Below are 16,697 nucleotides of genomic sequence, written 5' to 3'. Positions count from 1 at the left end.
TTGCAAATGAAGTAACTGACAAAGGATTAATCTCCAAAATTTACAAGCAGCTCATGCAGCTCAATATCAAGAAAACAAAAAACCCAATCCAAAAATGGGCAGAAGACCTAAATAGACATTTCTCCAAAGAAGATATACAGATTGCCAACAAACACATGAAAGAATACTCAACATCATTAATCATAAGAGAAATGCAAATCAAAACTACAATGAGATATCATCTCCCACCGGTCAGAATGGCCATCATCAAAAAATCTAGAAACAATAAATGCTGGAGAGGGTGTGGAGAAAAGGGAACCCTTCTACACTGTTGGTGGGAATGTAAATTGGTGCAGCCAGTATGGAAAACAGTATGGAGGTTCCTTAAAAAACTAAAAATAGAGCTACCATATGACCCAGCAATCTGCTTCTGAGTGTATATCCAGAAAAGATGAAAACTCGAATTCAAAAATATACATGTACCCCAATGTTCATAGCAGCACTATTTACAACAGCCAAGACATGGTAACAACCAAAGTGCCCATCAACAGACAACTGGTTTAAGAAGATGTGGTTATCATATATACAATAGAATATTACTCAGCCATAAAAAAGAATGAAATATTGCCATCTGTGGCAACATGGATGGACCTAGAGATTATTATACTCAGTGAAGTAAGTCAGACAGAGAAAGACAAGTATTACATGATATCACTTATATGTGGAATTTAAAAAGTAATACCAATGAATCTATATACAAAACAGAAACAGACTCACAGACAAAGAAAAAAAACTTATGGGTACCAAAGGGGAAAGGGAGGGTGGGAGGGATAAATTAGGAGTATGGGATTAACAGATACAAACTACTATACATAAAATCGATAAGCAAAAAGGATTTACTGTGTAGCAAAAGGAACTATATTCAATATCTTGTAATAACATATAATGGAAAATAATCTGAAAAAATATATATAACTGAATCACTTTGCTGTATACCTGAAACAATCACAATTTTGTAAATCAAATATACTTTAATTTTAAAAAATTGTGAAAGTTCTTAACACAGTTCTTAACAAAGATACTATTAAATGGCTGCTTTGTGCCAGGAACTATGCCAGCTGCTGGGGATATGAAGATGAATAAGACAGCCTTCCTACTCTTGGGAGCTTCAGTCTAAAGGAGCTACACAAAGTATTTGTGATGGAGCACAAGGTACTGTGAAGCTCAGAGTAGGTGCTCTATAAACATTGAACCTAAATTTTATAACACTTTACAGTTTACGAAGCACTTTCATGAACATTATCCTATTTGAAACAATGGGTACCATAAATTTTACAAGAATAAACAAAGGTCTTAGGCATTCAGCAGAGGGAAGGATGACCTTTTGTGATGAGTAAGCATGACTTCATGGGAAAGATGGAATTTTAGTTGAGTTTCAGAATACAGATGGATTTTGACAGGAGTGAAAGATGGAAGGGTGGGAGTTTCATAAGACAGAGAAATACGCAAGCAAAAGCTTGTCCTCCGTAATTCTGTATCACTTTTTTATCTGTGTTCACAAACCATATGTTTATAAATTCCCTCTGGAATACTGCCGAATCTTGATATCTGGAATTTTTGGAATCTACCCTTACTGGCCTTTGAAAATCTGGAAAACCTTTTTTTATTCATCTTTAATTTTCATGCACGTGATTCATGAATTCTGATGATTACTAATGGAAATTACATGACAGTATTCATTTATTCACAAATACTTATTGAAACCTTGATAAGCTCAAGGCCTTGTCCCTGGCAGTGCGGGGCCTACTAAGATGAACTATGTATACAAGCAACTACCCCACAAAGCAGAGAGCTGTAAGTGCCCTAATGGAGCTGAAGCTGGATTTACAATAGGAGGGCTGAGAGGAGAGGGATCATCTGCAGCGGATTTTTTTGGTTTGTTTTTTTTATCCAGTTCTCCTCTTACAAGTCATTCATCTGACTTTGGAGATTTGACCTTATAAAAAAAAGATTAAATGTTCTTTTACAACCTCCTCTTCCGGATTACTTGCAGGGTTTGTTGCGACGGGTTCAACTCGAACGTCTTTCTCTTTACCAGAAGACTGAGGCAATTTAGGAGCCGAATGACTGCCGACTCTCTGCCCTCAGGTTCAGAACTCACCATACATTGTCTCGAGGGACTTTACCCAGGCCTGTACTTTCTTGTTCTGAATATTCTTTAAAGTATCTTTTATTGTGTTTAGCATATTTGCAATATCCAGCTGACTTTAGCCTTTGAAGAGTAGCCTTAGGCAGGAAGGCCCAGGAAAAGTTATGGCTCTTTGTGACGCACTATCCCATCCTGCCTGTCAGTTTTTCTAACCCTCAGGATGGCCCTGAAGGATGGAACATCTTATCCATGTAAAACTGTTATGGAGATTCTGACCCTCTAAAAGAAAAATTTATCCAAGGTCTCAGAGCTCAGAAGTGGTGGACCTTGGATTTGAACATCGCTATTTCTGACCTTAAAGCCCATGCTTTTCCCACCACAACCTATTAACCGTGATAAAGTGTATTTTAAAATTAATCTTCCTGGTTTTTTAAAATTCTTTAAAAAATCTCAGTTCACCCGTTTCCTGTTCAGGCTCATGGATTTCAGGTGCTCAAGAGCATCTATTTGCCATTCAAAGCCTAGGATCATTATCTGCCTTCTTCGGTATCCTTGTTTATTCATTACCGTGATCATTTATAACTTTATAGTCATAGTTATTCTCCTGGGTGTCTGCTTATTGGCTTTCTGAAATTTCCCACTGTCCTTGTTGACAATGGCTAGAATTCCCTTTTATCATAGTTTTTGAACTCCAAGATGACAATCTCCCATTTTTTTTTTCTTAATGGGCAGGAGGAGGAGGGAAGCGCAGGACAAAAGAAAGTGGTTTAGTTAACTGGGAATTGTTTTACTGTATCTTTCCGTCAGACGTTCAGCTATCTTGTAAAATTTATTGTTCCTGCTTGGCAACTCCAGAAGGTAACAAAGCAGCAAGGTCATCAATACAAAACCTGGTCAGTAGGTAGAACAACAAGGCGCGTAGCCCCGCCTCTATAACCACGCCCTGGAGGCGGGGCCGCACTCGCGGCCCGCGAGACTTATAGGTCAGCCGGAAGGCGCGCGAGGCCTTGGCGGTGCACTGAGCAGGCCCTCGCCGGGACCCCGGGCGTCTGGCAGGCGCAGCGTCAGCCCGCCCCCAGTCTTGGAGCCTCCCTCTAGTGGCGGTTGCAGTGCGGCCTGCGTTGCCTCCCGTAGTTATCCGACCGGCTATGGCCGCTCGTCTCCTGCGTGTCGCCTCCGCCGCCCTCGGCGACACAGCCGGCCGGTGGCTGCTCCTCGCCGGACCCCGCGCCGGAGCCGGCGGTCTCCGGGGGAGCCGGGGGCAGGGCGGGAGCGCCAGGCCGGGCCTGGGCGGCGGCGCAGCTGCGGCAACGCGGACGCTGAGCGTGTCGGCGCGCGCGCGGAGAAGGTGAGGCGCAGGGGGAGCGTGGGCGTTGGGTCCCTGGCAGAACGGCCGCGCTCCTTCCGCCCGCTTTCCGGTTCCGTCTGTTTCTCCCGGCGACGGCGTGCGGGTCACACGCCCGGCCCCACCCGCCTCTTGCTCCACCTTCTCCGTGTCCCCGGCAGGTCGCTCGGTATGGTCACGGCCTCCTTTCCTTACGCTGCCAAGTTGCCTTTCAGATCCACTGACGCCTGGCGGGGAATGGAGGCCCGGGACCCCCGATCTCCTTGTCCCAGTGCCTCCTGTGCCCTCAGGAAAACCGGGCACTTTGCTGCCTCTGGTTCTCCGTGCGGTTTGGCGAGGATCTAACCTTTGCTATGCTAGAAACCGCGGTGACCTTTGTAAGATGCGCCCCGTTCGTGTCCTGGCCTGCAGTTTCTTATCGTGCCTTCCTCCTGCTAGGTCAGGACGTTCTGTCTCCAAGTCCGTGTCCATTTAGGATACACCTGCTCTGTCCCCGAGCTTCCCTGTTTGCTCTCTTCTGGTTGCTGTCGGGGTAAAAGCCCCAGCGTTGGACTGGCAAGGCCGGGTTTTAAACTGGGCTTTGACACTTACTGTCCAGTTTGTCTAACGTCAGTGGAGGATAATAATCGTGTCGGCCTCACAGGATTATTTGAAGAACAAATGAGAGCATACAGGTAATGCAGGGAGTCTTGTGTCTGGCCAGTATCGAGGACTCAGTAGATCCCACCTGTTAGCATCAGCTGCCTCCTAGGCTCACAGCGTTGTGTTTTGTATTAAGTGTCGAAAGAGGTGAGAGAAAATTTGCCCAATATATGTTGCAGTCTTATATTCTTGGGCAGATTCGTTTCTCAAAGACAGAATCCCCTTAAATATAATAGAGAGAAAATTTCCTCATAATTTCAGAGTATAGCACTGTGTTGGCGCCTTATATAATGCAGGCCTCGGAACAGCTCTTTGACTCCCTTGCTGTTGTGTAGCAGCAAGAAGGAGCTGCAGGGAGAAAGGGCTGGATTTGTATTCCTCTCTAGTTTCTTCTTCATGAGGTTCCTGAGAATAGGGTGGAGGAGTTACTCATCTTTCCTCCTGTAATCCCATAATATAGTGGGTGCTCAATACATTTTTGTTGCATGAACTGTGAGGGAGATAATGGGGAAGGCAAGCAGGGGTTATTTGTCCGTTTCCGTTACACTTTCCTATCTTTGACCTTCCTCTGCCTGAATGCCTTGTTTTCTGCATTGTATGCTTTCTTGAAAATTTGTGTATAAATTGGGACATATGTTGAACATATTTGTGTAACTAGTATTTAAAGGAACATGATTGCTTTTGTAAATGGGAATTATATCCCCCAAACTTACTGTTTGAATTGGTACATCAAGTTGTCTTAAAGGGAAGCACATCTGTCTGCTCCCTTATAAACCTGCTTTCCCCCTCATTGGCACGGTTTCCATTGGTGCCCTGTGCTTCCTATCACAGACTTCGGAGCTACAACTAGGTTTTCTGACTCTTATTATCTAAGACTTATGCTATCCAATATGGTCACTACTAACCACATGTAGTCATTTAAGTTTAAGATAATTAAAGTTAAATAAAATTAAAGAATCATTTTCCCAGTTCCACTGGCCACATTTCAAGTACTGGATAAACACACATGGCTAGAAGCTACTGTCTGGGACATCACAGCTATAGAATATCTCTGTTATTGCACAAAGTTTGGACAGAACAGTCTAGAAGCTGTAGTTCTGACTTTGAAGTTTAACATTTAGATAAGCTTTCAGTAATTGAGAGTCGAAAAACTCCTTTTACTCCAAAATACCCTGATATAGTACTTTATATTTTGTAGTGATTTAGGTTGTAAAGGGCTTTCACATGTATTATTTCCCTTGACTCTTAAGAAAATCCTGAGATAGGTGAGGTAGATAAACGAGAATAAAAATTTATATTAAGTAGCATGCAAAACTAGGACTAGAACTCACATAGTTTTTGTTTGTTTTTTGAGCACCATTAGAGTTGATAATTCTTTAGCCCATAGGGTCATTTGGAAGAGTTAAGGTGGCTATGGAAGTGGGGAGCCCTAGACGGGGCCCTTTTCTTGGACCAATTACCCCAGGCTACCGCACATAGTGAAAGGGTGGGCATCAGCAGCCATAACTCCTCACCCTATTAGAAGTCTGTTAAGAGCTTTACCACAGCAGCCCCTGGAGAGCTTTGTCAAAATATCTGCTGTGGTTGAGCAGAATAAATGGCGGTGCATAAAGGGTAAACAAGTGAAGAAAATAGTTGTTTGTGGTGCTGGCTGACTCATTGATGATAGAGGATTTAGAAGGATCCTAATTATTTCCCAGTGCATGAAATCTTATCCTTTTTGGAAACAGCTAGAAGCTTTTTGCTAGTTCTTAGAATTGGGGAAGAAAACTATAGAAAACCCACCAATACCACTTGTTAATAGTGAATGGATAAAATTACCTGGATAAAGTGCATGTGTATAATGCTTTAAGGAACGAAATATTTCCACGAACTTTCTCTTCTTTAATTCTCTCAGCAGCTGGGTGAAGTCACTGTTATTGCCATTTTACCCATGGTCACCTAATGAGTATACGTATGTCAGAACCAGGGCTAGAATCTAACTTTTCTGACTCTTACATCTTATATTCCATACTTTCTCAGCTGCAAAATTACTTTTTCTCTCCCATTTCTGCTTCTTCTCCTGTTCTTTGATAAACCTGTTATTACTCTTACTCTGCAGTTTTTTTCTGGGGCTGTACACCTTTTTTAATATGTAGCAGCAGTTCAGGCTCCTTAACAACAAAAGGACTTTTAAATAAAAGTTATCAATCAGTGTTTGTTGAGCTCTACAGTATGTTAGGAATTTTGCATATGTTGTCAAAACTATGAGATAAATGTTACCCTGATTTTACAGAAGAGGAGTCTGACATCAGAGTTGCAATTTCTTGGCTGTAGCTCATCTCTAGAGTGCTGCAGAAGAGCAGCAGTGCCCAAACCTCCGGCCTTCAGTAGTGTGTATAAATGATGGAATTCTTTCTGCTGCACTTCTTGTACCTTAGGCTACCAGGCATTTTTTGATGTCAAATCTCTAGGCTTCTGCAGGGCTCAGACCCATATTTCCATCAGGCTTCTGGACATTTGCATCTGTTTGTTATTAAATCAAACAGGTTTAAAGTTGAACTCATTTCCAATCTTCCCCAAAGCTCCTTCTCCTCCTAAGTTAAACTTAAGTTAAACTGTACTCCCTCATTGTCCGAGCTAGAAATTTCAACATTATTTCTTCCCTCTCCAAAAGTTTTTAATTCTGCCTCCTGAATATCTCTCAGTATCTCTCAAATCAGTGTCTCCTACGTCCCTACTTTGTTTATGACCTCCAGTGTGGTCTCCCTGCCTCCAGAGTGTCTTCATTCCTAGTCATTTTTCTTCGGAAAAATAGCAGTTGCCTAGTTGAAAATCACGAATGTTTGGGAATACTTGCTTTAAAGCATTTGTTGCTACGAAAAGAAGTCAGAGAGCACATGCCCATTTAAGGGACATTCTCTCTCTCTCGCTCACACACACATACACATACACACACACACACACACATGCACACACACTTCTGATCAAAATTTTTAATTACTAGGATCCTCATTTTTCAGCATTGAGTTATCAAGGACGACATTATCTGATAAGGCCTCAGCTGCCTTGTTTGGGAAATGAGATGATGGACTTGGTAATTTGCAAGATATTTATAGCTCTGAAATTATGTAATTCTAGGTTTTACTTAAACTAAGCAACGTTTTCTTTGATGGACTATTACCATCTATTGGCAGTAGTGAAAATTACAACTAATTCGTTTAAGCTGAAGTACATCTTTTCAATTGTGAGGTAAAAATTTAAATAACCAGTAGTGGAGGATAAGTATCTAGTTGATAATATGATTTCTTTTTTTTTTTTTTGCGGTACACGGGCCTCTCACTGTTGTGGCCTCTCCCGTTGCGGAGCACAGGCTCCGGACTCGCAGGCTCAGCGGCCATGGCTCAAGGGCCCAGCCACGCCGCGGCACGTGGGATCTTCCCAGACCCGGGCACGAACCCGTGTCCCCTGCCTCGGCAGGCGGACTCTCAACCACTGCGCCACCCGGGAAGCCCAATAGTAATATGATTTCTTTTCCCAAAGTTTGGACTGATGTTTGTGAGAAGGGTAAGAAATTTAAGTTAGTTAGCTAACTGATAACTAGCTGATAGATATCCTATAGTAATGAAACATGTAAGGAGATATTATATTTATTTTCTGACATATTCAAGCAAAGGAAACCCTTTTTCTAGTCCCTTTGTTTTTCGAGTACACTATATGGACCAAAATGAGATGTTCAAATACTCAGAAAACTCTCAAACTGCTGGCTCTCAGTGACCGTACTTATCAATAGCAGAATTGCCTTATCAATAGCAGAATGATTTGTTTTTAAAGCTCTCCACAACCGTCACCTAGTCTTTTAGGGACACATTCATAGAGACATTGTTTTTCAGAGAGCTATGTGAGAGCAAAGCAAACTTCACGAGTGACAATGATTGCTAAGCATTTCATGTAACTGTGACCTGAGAGTGACCACTGGGGAGACACATACTACAGGTGGCCTTGATAGTGATGTACTTGCTATTTCCTTTAAGGTGGCAGAGCTTCCCTCCTGGTAGGTGGGTAGATAGATATGCCTGTGATTTGTGGTGTCTCCTTCCCAAATAAACTTGGGAAAGAAAATACCGTAAAGGAGGATATTTGCATGCACACAGGCACACACACAACCTATTTTTTGACGTTACAGGTTCTTAGAACAATTATTTTAAAGTATCTTTTGAAATTATTAAAAATAATAAAGGACTGCTTCCTTTTCCAGCTCAGAAGATAAAATAACAGTCCACTTTATAAACCGTGATGGTGAAACATTAACAAGCAAAGGAAAAGTTGGTGACACTCTACTAGATATTGTGGTTGAAAATAATCTTGATATTGATGGTTTTGGTGAGTATGGAACATACTTTAAAATTTATAAGTGGAACTATTGAATAGGTTTCAGCTTTGTTTTTTCGAAGAATTTTAACTAGAGTATGCTAAGTGAAATATTAAAATTCAGGATGTGTTAGTGTTATATTCTCACCTATAAAGAATAAGTGACACTGTGTTTCTCTTCTTTGAACATTAATTAGCTATATGCCCCAAAGTCTGTTGCTTCATTACCTTATTGATTATGTGTGCAATGCAAAGCTGGGAGTAGGAAGTGGAATTGAAAGATACCAGGTTGAGATAATAAATGTCATATCAGTGGGTAGTTAAATCATTTTAACTTAGTCTTTTTTTAAACTTTTTAGTTTGAAATAATCTTTGACTTATAGAAAAGTTGCAAAAATAGTACAGGGAGTTTCTGTATAATCTTCACTCAGCTTCCCCTACTGTTAACAATTTATATAACCATAATACAATAATCAAAACACAGAAATTAACATTGGTTCAATAACTAAAAAACTACAGATTTATAGAATTTTGCTAGCTTTTCCACTAATATCTCTGTTTTGGGATTCAATCCGGGATCCCACATTGCATTTAGTTATCATATCTCCTTAGTCTCCTTCAGTCTGACATTTCCTCAGTCTTGTTTTTCATGACCTTGATACTTTTGAAAAGTACTGGTAAGTATTTTGTAAAATGTTCCTCAATTTGGGTTTGACTGGTGCTTTCTTTTTCTTTTTAATTTAATTTTTTAAAAATTATTTTATTTATTTATTTATGTATGTCTGCGCCATGTGGCTTATGGCATCTTAGTTCCCAACCGGAGATTGAACCTGGGCCCTTGACAGTGAAAGCATCGAGTCCTAACCACTGGACTGCCAGGGAATTCCCAGACTGGTGTTTTCTTAATTACATTGAGCTTATGCATTCTTTTTATTTTAAGTGAGTTTTATTTTACTTACTACTTTCTTATTTTATTTTATTTTTATTGAGATATAATTGATATGTTAGTTCCAGGTATACAACATAATGGTTTGATATTTGTATACACTGTGAAGTGATCACCTGAACAGTAAGTCTAGTTAGCATTCATCACCATACGTAGTCTTGAACGTCATCTCACCTTCCTAGAAGGGTACTTAATCTACCTTAATCTACCTCTTACTAGAGAAGGAAGTGTTTTGTTTAGAAAGTTTTCATTTCTTGGCTTTTGACCGTATTCCTTAACCACTCACACAAAGCCCATGTCCTGGAAGCTGACATCTTAGAGCTCAGGGATACCCTGTATATCACTTGTCAGTTTTGCTCGTGCATTTTGCTCGAGCATTCTCTCTATCTAGAATGGTGGTTCTTTAAGAGGGTTCCATCAGTGTCACTTGGGAAATGCACATTCTCAGGCCCCACTCCAGATCTACTGATTCAGAAAGTCTGGGGTGTGGCCCAGAAATGTGTGTTTTAACAAGCCCTCCATGTGATTTGGTTGCATGTTTAAGTTTGAGAACCATTGGTCTGCAATCAGGTCCAGGGAGCATATCTGACTATTCTTCTTTCAAGGCACTGTTCACATTGCATTTTTTTTTTTTTTTTTTTTTTTTGCGGTACGCGGGTCTCTCACTGCTGTGGCCTCTCCCGTTGCAGAGCACAGGCTCCGGACGCGCAGGCTCAGCGGCCATGGCTCACGGGCGCAGCCGCTCCGCAGCATGTGGGATCTTCCCGGATCGGGGCACGAACCCGTGTCCCCTGCATTGGCAGGCAGACTCTCAACCACTGCGCCACCAGGGAAGCCCCCACATTGCACTTTTAAGAACACTTTTCAGATCAGAATTATTTCTCCTCCTCCATTTTCCCATGATATATTAAATATACTTCTCTATGTTAATATTCATCTCAGTTTTCCTTTTTAGAGGGAATATCTCTTTCCTTTATTAGAGTTTGTACTTTTGGAAGACTGTTATCACTCAGGTAACCAGAGTTGGCAGTCAGTAATATTTGCTGAATTTCTCAATCTAATGTCAGTTTCAGGGATAACTGTAACAACTACCATATGAGTGCATACTACATCCCAGCATATGTTATCTATTATTGTAATAACTCTAAGAGGTAGATTATTTTTTTAACTTCCACTTTATAGATGAAGAAACTAAAGTTCAGAGAAATTAATGTTCCCTGGGTCATACAGGTAGCAAGTGAGAAGGCTAAGATTCAAACCTAAGTCTCTCTAACTCCTAAACCTCTGCTTTTTCCTTTATGCCTTTTTCTCTAAGAAGCATCTTTCCTTTGTGAACACTTGTTACAGAAATTAGGTGATGAAATAGTTGATATAGTTCTAGTTTTAAGGAATTTTTTACTCTAATGCAGTGGTTCTTGGCTAGGACTGAGTTTCAGAATTCTGCAGAACTTTAAAAAATGTTACGTCCTTGATGGTAAGGGAGAAAGGGAAGTTGTGCAGGTATCCTTTTAAAAAGCTCCACGTGGTTCAGATCCATACCATGGTTAAGAACAGCTAATGTATGGAAAAGAACCCATTGATAATTTATATATATATTCTATAAAATTTATATATAATTGATCTCCCTCATGAGTTCATATTCAGCAACACTTTTGACTAAGCTGGGTTTCTCTGAATTATTCTCTCACAAATGAAAAGTAGTACATTGCACAGTAATTGAGAATAGACTCTGGAATTAGACAAATTGTGGTTCATAAACCAACATTGTCACTTACTAGCCATGAGACCTGGAGCAAGCTACTTTATGTCTGTATGCCTCAGTTTCCTCTTCTGTAAAATAGGATTGTAATAGTTCTAACCTCATAGGGTTGTTAAAGATTAAATAGGGTATTGGAAGTGAAGTGCTTAGCATAGTGGCTACGTTGGTAAGAACAGTAGGACTTGTGGCATTTTAACTTGCCTTATTCACCTTCTCCTCTCCCCAGTTCAGCAGTAGCCTTAAAAACCAGCAACCTTGTGGCCACTGGAGGGGCAAACTGGTTTGAGTTCCTCAGAAGGTCCCATCTCCAGAACGTTGTCACTTGTCTTGCAGCTTCTCAGAAAAGCTCCATTCCAGGGAGTTCTTATTTGACCTGCCTCAGAGATTGCTCTGTGGGGAGTCTCTGTCCCTAGGACTTCCATCTAAAATAATTACCTGCAGTCGTTGAACACTGTGCTGCCTGAGGCTGTGATGCCACTTGGAGCAAACAAGAGCTTGGCCAAAAATCTAAAAGGAAGATCTGGGGAACGAGATGTCTGTAGTGGACTTTGAAATGCTTCAGGGATGTAGAAGTCCACACACAAATGCAGGACTGTGTTTGTGCCCAGGAAAGACCCGACAGGGCCCCAGTCTCTCATCTCTGGCTGACTTTAAGGTCCCATGCAGGTGAAGGCCAAGAAAGACATGTAGAATGCTTGAACGCTGAAGGTGCACCTAATCACGCACTGAGCTCCTCAGCAAAGGGTAGAAGCCATATTGGTTCAGAGCACTGAAGGAAACCTCCATCCAGTCATCTAGCTGACCACTAAGCTCACTGAGTGGAGACATTGGTGGTCACGTGCTACAGGGAATACAGACCTCAGAGTTAGTCTGGGAAAGTCACTGGAGAAACAAATAGCAGCAACAACAAACCCAGGGGAGACAGTGGTGATCTGAATTCCAGAGTTACCATATTATATTACTTAGAATGTCCACTTGGCAATAAAAAAATTCAAGACACCCGAAGAAACAGGAAAGTATGGTCCATACTCAGAAAAAAAAGAAAAAAAACAGTCAATAGAGACTGTCCCCAAGGAGGCCCAGGTATTAGACTTACTAGACAAAGATGTTAAATCAGCTGTTATAAAAGTTCAGAGAGCTTAAGGAAAGTATGTGGAGATATTCTTGGGCCTTTGCACATCTGTGTATGTGGACCCTGTTACCACTCTGTATAAGGGTATGTAAAAGAAATAGTGAACTTTGTTCCTGCCCTTGAGAAAGCTGATCTCTTCTGCTCTGGGAAGGCTAATGTGGAGGCTGTGAACCGGTTAAGCTCTTTCTGTAAATTTCTCCACAGATTCCATCTCAGCTTTAGGAAAGGACATGTATACTAGGCTGTTTACTGCAAAGATGTTTGTAACAGCAAAAGATTTGAAAGAAGCAAATGCCCATCAAAAGAGGACTGATCTATATAGTCCTACTAGGGGATACTATATGGCTGTGTTTAAAAAAGAAAAAAAATCTCTGAAAGGAGTCTTAAAAACAAATATCAGTGATTACCTGTTGATAGGAGGGAGGCAGAGGGGAGACTTTAAGTGCCATGGTGTATTTAATCCATCTCTTTCTTTGGACATTTAGGTGGCTTCCAGTTTTCAACTATTGTAAATAACCTTAAGGTGAACATCCCCAGAAATACCTTTCTGTGTTTATGTTCTGTAATTTTCTTGCATTAAATTCCTGGAGATGGAATTACTTAGTAAAGCTTGTTTTATAAATTGTTTGCTCAAACTGTTTGCCTGTTTTTCAGATGAGGTATTATTTTCAGCCGTTAGGAAAGGCTCTTTAAATGTGCAAAAAAAAAAAAAAAATTAATTTTAAACATTTATTTGAAAGGCTTTTAACTTCTTTTTTACATGAAGCTACATTCAGTAGCTACATAAAGTATTTTACATTACTTTATTTATAGTAGATAATTTTCATAAGTTGCTTTCCATTACTTTGAAATAAAAGTATAAGTATTTTGACCTTAATACTTGAAAGTATCTTTAAAATTTTTAAAAAGTATTTTTCTTTAATTTTTAAAAGGTATATATTGTAGTACACTGTTTTTCAAACTGCAGGTTGTAACCATTTGTGGGTCATATAATCAACTTAATAGCTTTCAACTAGAATTTAAAGTAATTAAAAAGAACATGTAAAAACACACCATCTTTTGTATTATTCCGTGAAATGCTTGTTTAGCTATTTTACAAAGTATATGTATACTAGGTTGTGATGTAAAATAGAATCAAAATTAAAACATTCTTTTTGGAAGCCATTGGTTAGAATGATTAAGAATGGAGTCTTCCTGCCTTGATTTGTTCCCCAGCTCTGTCACTTTGCCAGCTTTGTGACCTTGGGTTAGGTCTCTAACCCCTTCATACCTCGTCTCCTTTAGGGTAAAATGGGAATAATGTTAGTATCTACCTCGTAAGGTTCCTGTAAAGATCCAGTGAGTTTATCTAAGCAAGGCTAAATAGATGTTAGCTATTTTTGTTAACATGGTTATTATTACTACAGGCTCATTGTTCATTATAACAAATTTAAGAAGTACATTAAAAAAATCAGAACTTCCTATAGTTTTTACTTTTCTTTTGGGGGGGGAGATTTTTTTTTCTTGAATTTTAGAATTTTATTTTATTTTATTTTATTTTATTTTATTTTATTTTATTTTATTTTATTTTATTTTATTTATTTTTTTTTGCGGTATCTGGGTCTCTCACTGTTGTGGCCTCTCCCGTTTCGGAGCACAGGCTCCGGACGCGCAGGCTCAGCGGCCATGGCTCATGGGCGCAGCCGCTTCGCGGCATGTGGGATCTTCCCAGACTGGGGCACGAACCCGTCTCCCCTGCATCGGCAGGCGGACTCTCAACCACTGCGCCACCAGGGAAGCCCTAGAATTTTATTTTATTTATCTTTTTATACAGCAGGTTCTTATTAGTTATCCATTTTATACATAATAGTGTATATATGTCAATCCCAGTCTCCCAATTCATCACACCACCACACCCATCCCCTACCGCTTTCCCCCTTTGGTGTCCATACGTTTGTTCTCTACATCTGTGTCTCAATTTCTGCCCTGCAAACCGGTTCATCTGTACCATTTTTCTAGGTTACAAATATAGGCATTAATATACAATATTTTTCTCTTTCTGACTTCACTCTGTATGACAGTGTCTAGATTCATCCACATCTCTACGAACGACCCAATTTCCTTCCTTTTTATGGCTGAGTAATATTCCATTGTATATATGTAACACATCTTCTTTATCCATTCATCTCTCGATGGGCATTTAGGTTGTTTCCATGACCTGGCTATTGTAAATAGTGCTGCAGTGAACACTGGGGTGCATGTGTCTTTTTGAATTATGGTTTTCTTTGTGTATAGACCCAGTAGTGGGATTGCTGGGTCATATGGTAATTCTATTTTTAGTTTTTTAAGGAACCTCCATACTGTTCTCCATAGTGGCTGTATCAATTTACATTCCCACCAACAGTGCAAGAGGGTTCCCTTTTCTCCACACCCTCTCCAGCATTTGTTGTTTGTAGATTTTCTGATGATGCCCATTCTAACTGGTGTGAGGTGATACCTCATTGTAGTTTTGATTTGCTTTTCTCTAATAATTTGTGATGTTGAGCAGCTATTCATGTGCTTCTTGGCGATCTGTATGTCTTCTTTGGAGAAATGTCTGTTTAGGTCTTCTGCCCATTTTTTGATTGGGTTGTTTGTTTTTTTAATATTGAGCTGCATGAGCTGTTTATATATTTTGGAGATGAATCCTTTGTCCGTTGAAACATTTGCAAATATTTTCGCTCATTCTGAGGTTGTATTTTCCTCTTGTTTGTAGTTTCCTTTGCTTTGCAAAACTTTTAAGTTTCATTAGGTCCATTTTTGTTTATTTTTGTTTTTATTTCCATTACTCTAGGAGGTGAATCAAAAAAGATCTTGCTGTGATTTATGTCAAAGAGTGTTCTTCCTATGTTTTCCTCTAAGAGTTTGATAGTTTCTGGCCTTACATTTAGGTCTTTAATCCATTTTGAGCTTATTTTTGTGTATGGTATTAGGGAGTGATCTAATCTCATACTTTTACATGTACCTGTCCAGTTTTCCCAGCACCACTTATTGAAGAGGTTGTCCTTTCTCCACTGTACATTCCTGCCTCCTTTATTAAAGATAAGGTGACCATATGTGCGTGGGTTTATCTCTGGGCTTTCCATCCTGTTCCATTGATCTGTATTTCTATTTTCCTACCAGTACCATATTGTCTTGATTACTGTAGCTTTGTAGTATAGTCTGAAGTCAGGGAGTCTGATTCCTCCAGCTCCGATTTTTTCCCCTCAAGACTGCTTTGGCTACTCGGGTCTTTTGTGCCTCCATACAGATTTTAAGGTTTTTTGTTCTAGTTCTGTAAAAAATACCATTGGTAATTTGATAGGGATTGCATTGAATCTGTAGATTGCTTTGGGTAGTGTAGTCATTTGCACAGTACTGATTCTTCCAATCTAAGAATATGGTATATCTCTCCATCTGTTTGTATCATCTTTAATTTCTTTCATCAGTGTCTTATAGTTTTCTGTATACAGGTCTTTTGTCTCCCTAGGTAGGTTTATTCCTAGGTATTTTATTCTTTTTGTTACAGTGGTAAATGGGAGTGTCTCCTTAATTTCTCTTTCAGATTTTTCATCATTAGTGTATAGAAATGCAAGAGATTTCTGTGCATTAATTTTGTATCCTGCAACTTTACCAAATTCATTGATTAGCTCTAGTAGTTTTCTGGTGGCATCTTTAAGATTCTCTATGTATAGTATCATGTCATCTGCAAACAGTGACAGTTTTACTTCTTTTCCAATTTGTATTCCTTTTATTTCTTTTTCTTCTCTGATTGCCATGACTAGGACTTCCAAAATTAAGTTGAATAATAGTGGTGAGAGTGGATATCCTTGTCTTGTTCTTGATCTTAGAGGAAATGCTTTCAGTTTTTCACCACTGAGAATGACGTTTGCTGTGGGTTTGTCATATATGGCCTTTATTATTTTGAGGTAGGTTCCCTCTATGCCCACTTTCTGGAGAGTTTTTATCATAATGGGTGTTGAATTTTGTCAAAAGCTTTTTCTGCATCTATTGAGATGATCATATGGTTTTTCTTCTTCAATTTGTTAATATGGTGTATCACATTGATTGATTTGCATATATTAAAGAATCCTTGCATCCCTGGGATAAATCCTCTTGATCATGGTGTATGATCCTTTTAATGTGTTGTTGGAATCGGTTTGCTACTATTTTGAGGATTTTTGCATCTATATTCATCAGTGATATTGGTCTGTAATTTTCTTTTTTGTAGTATCTTTGTCGGGTTTTGGGATCAGGGGGATGGTGGCCTCATAGAATGAGTTTGGGAGTGTTCCTTCCTCTGCAATTTTTTGGAAGAGTTTGAGAAGGATGGGTGTTAGCTCTTCTCTAAATGTTTGATAGAAATCACCTGTGAAGCCATCTGGCCCTGGGCTTTTG

The 16,697-nt window shown here is 39.8% G+C and overlaps 1 protein-coding gene across 1 annotated transcript in view; it reads left to right on the top strand.

Annotated features, from left to right (window-relative positions):
* Window positions 1–3,123: 3,123 nt before the first annotated feature.
* FDX1 (ferredoxin 1) overlaps window positions 3,124–16,697 on the top strand; it is a 35,320-nt gene continuing 21,746 nt past the window's right edge. The window contains exons 1-2 of the mRNA XM_082845167.1: window positions 3,124–3,476; window positions 8,353–8,477. Coding sequence (XP_082701293.1) covers window positions 3,277–3,476; window positions 8,353–8,477 — 325 coding nt within the window. The 5' untranslated portion in view covers window positions 3,124–3,276. The remainder of the gene's footprint in view (window positions 3,477–8,352; window positions 8,478–16,697) is intronic.

Source organism: Leucopleurus acutus (assembly GCF_964270905.1).
Source record: "Leucopleurus acutus genome assembly, chromosome: 8".
In the NCBI taxonomy this organism is placed as follows: domain Eukaryota; kingdom Metazoa; phylum Chordata; class Mammalia; order Artiodactyla; family Delphinidae; genus Leucopleurus; species Leucopleurus acutus.
This window is presented reverse-complemented; position numbering and strand designations above follow the sequence as displayed.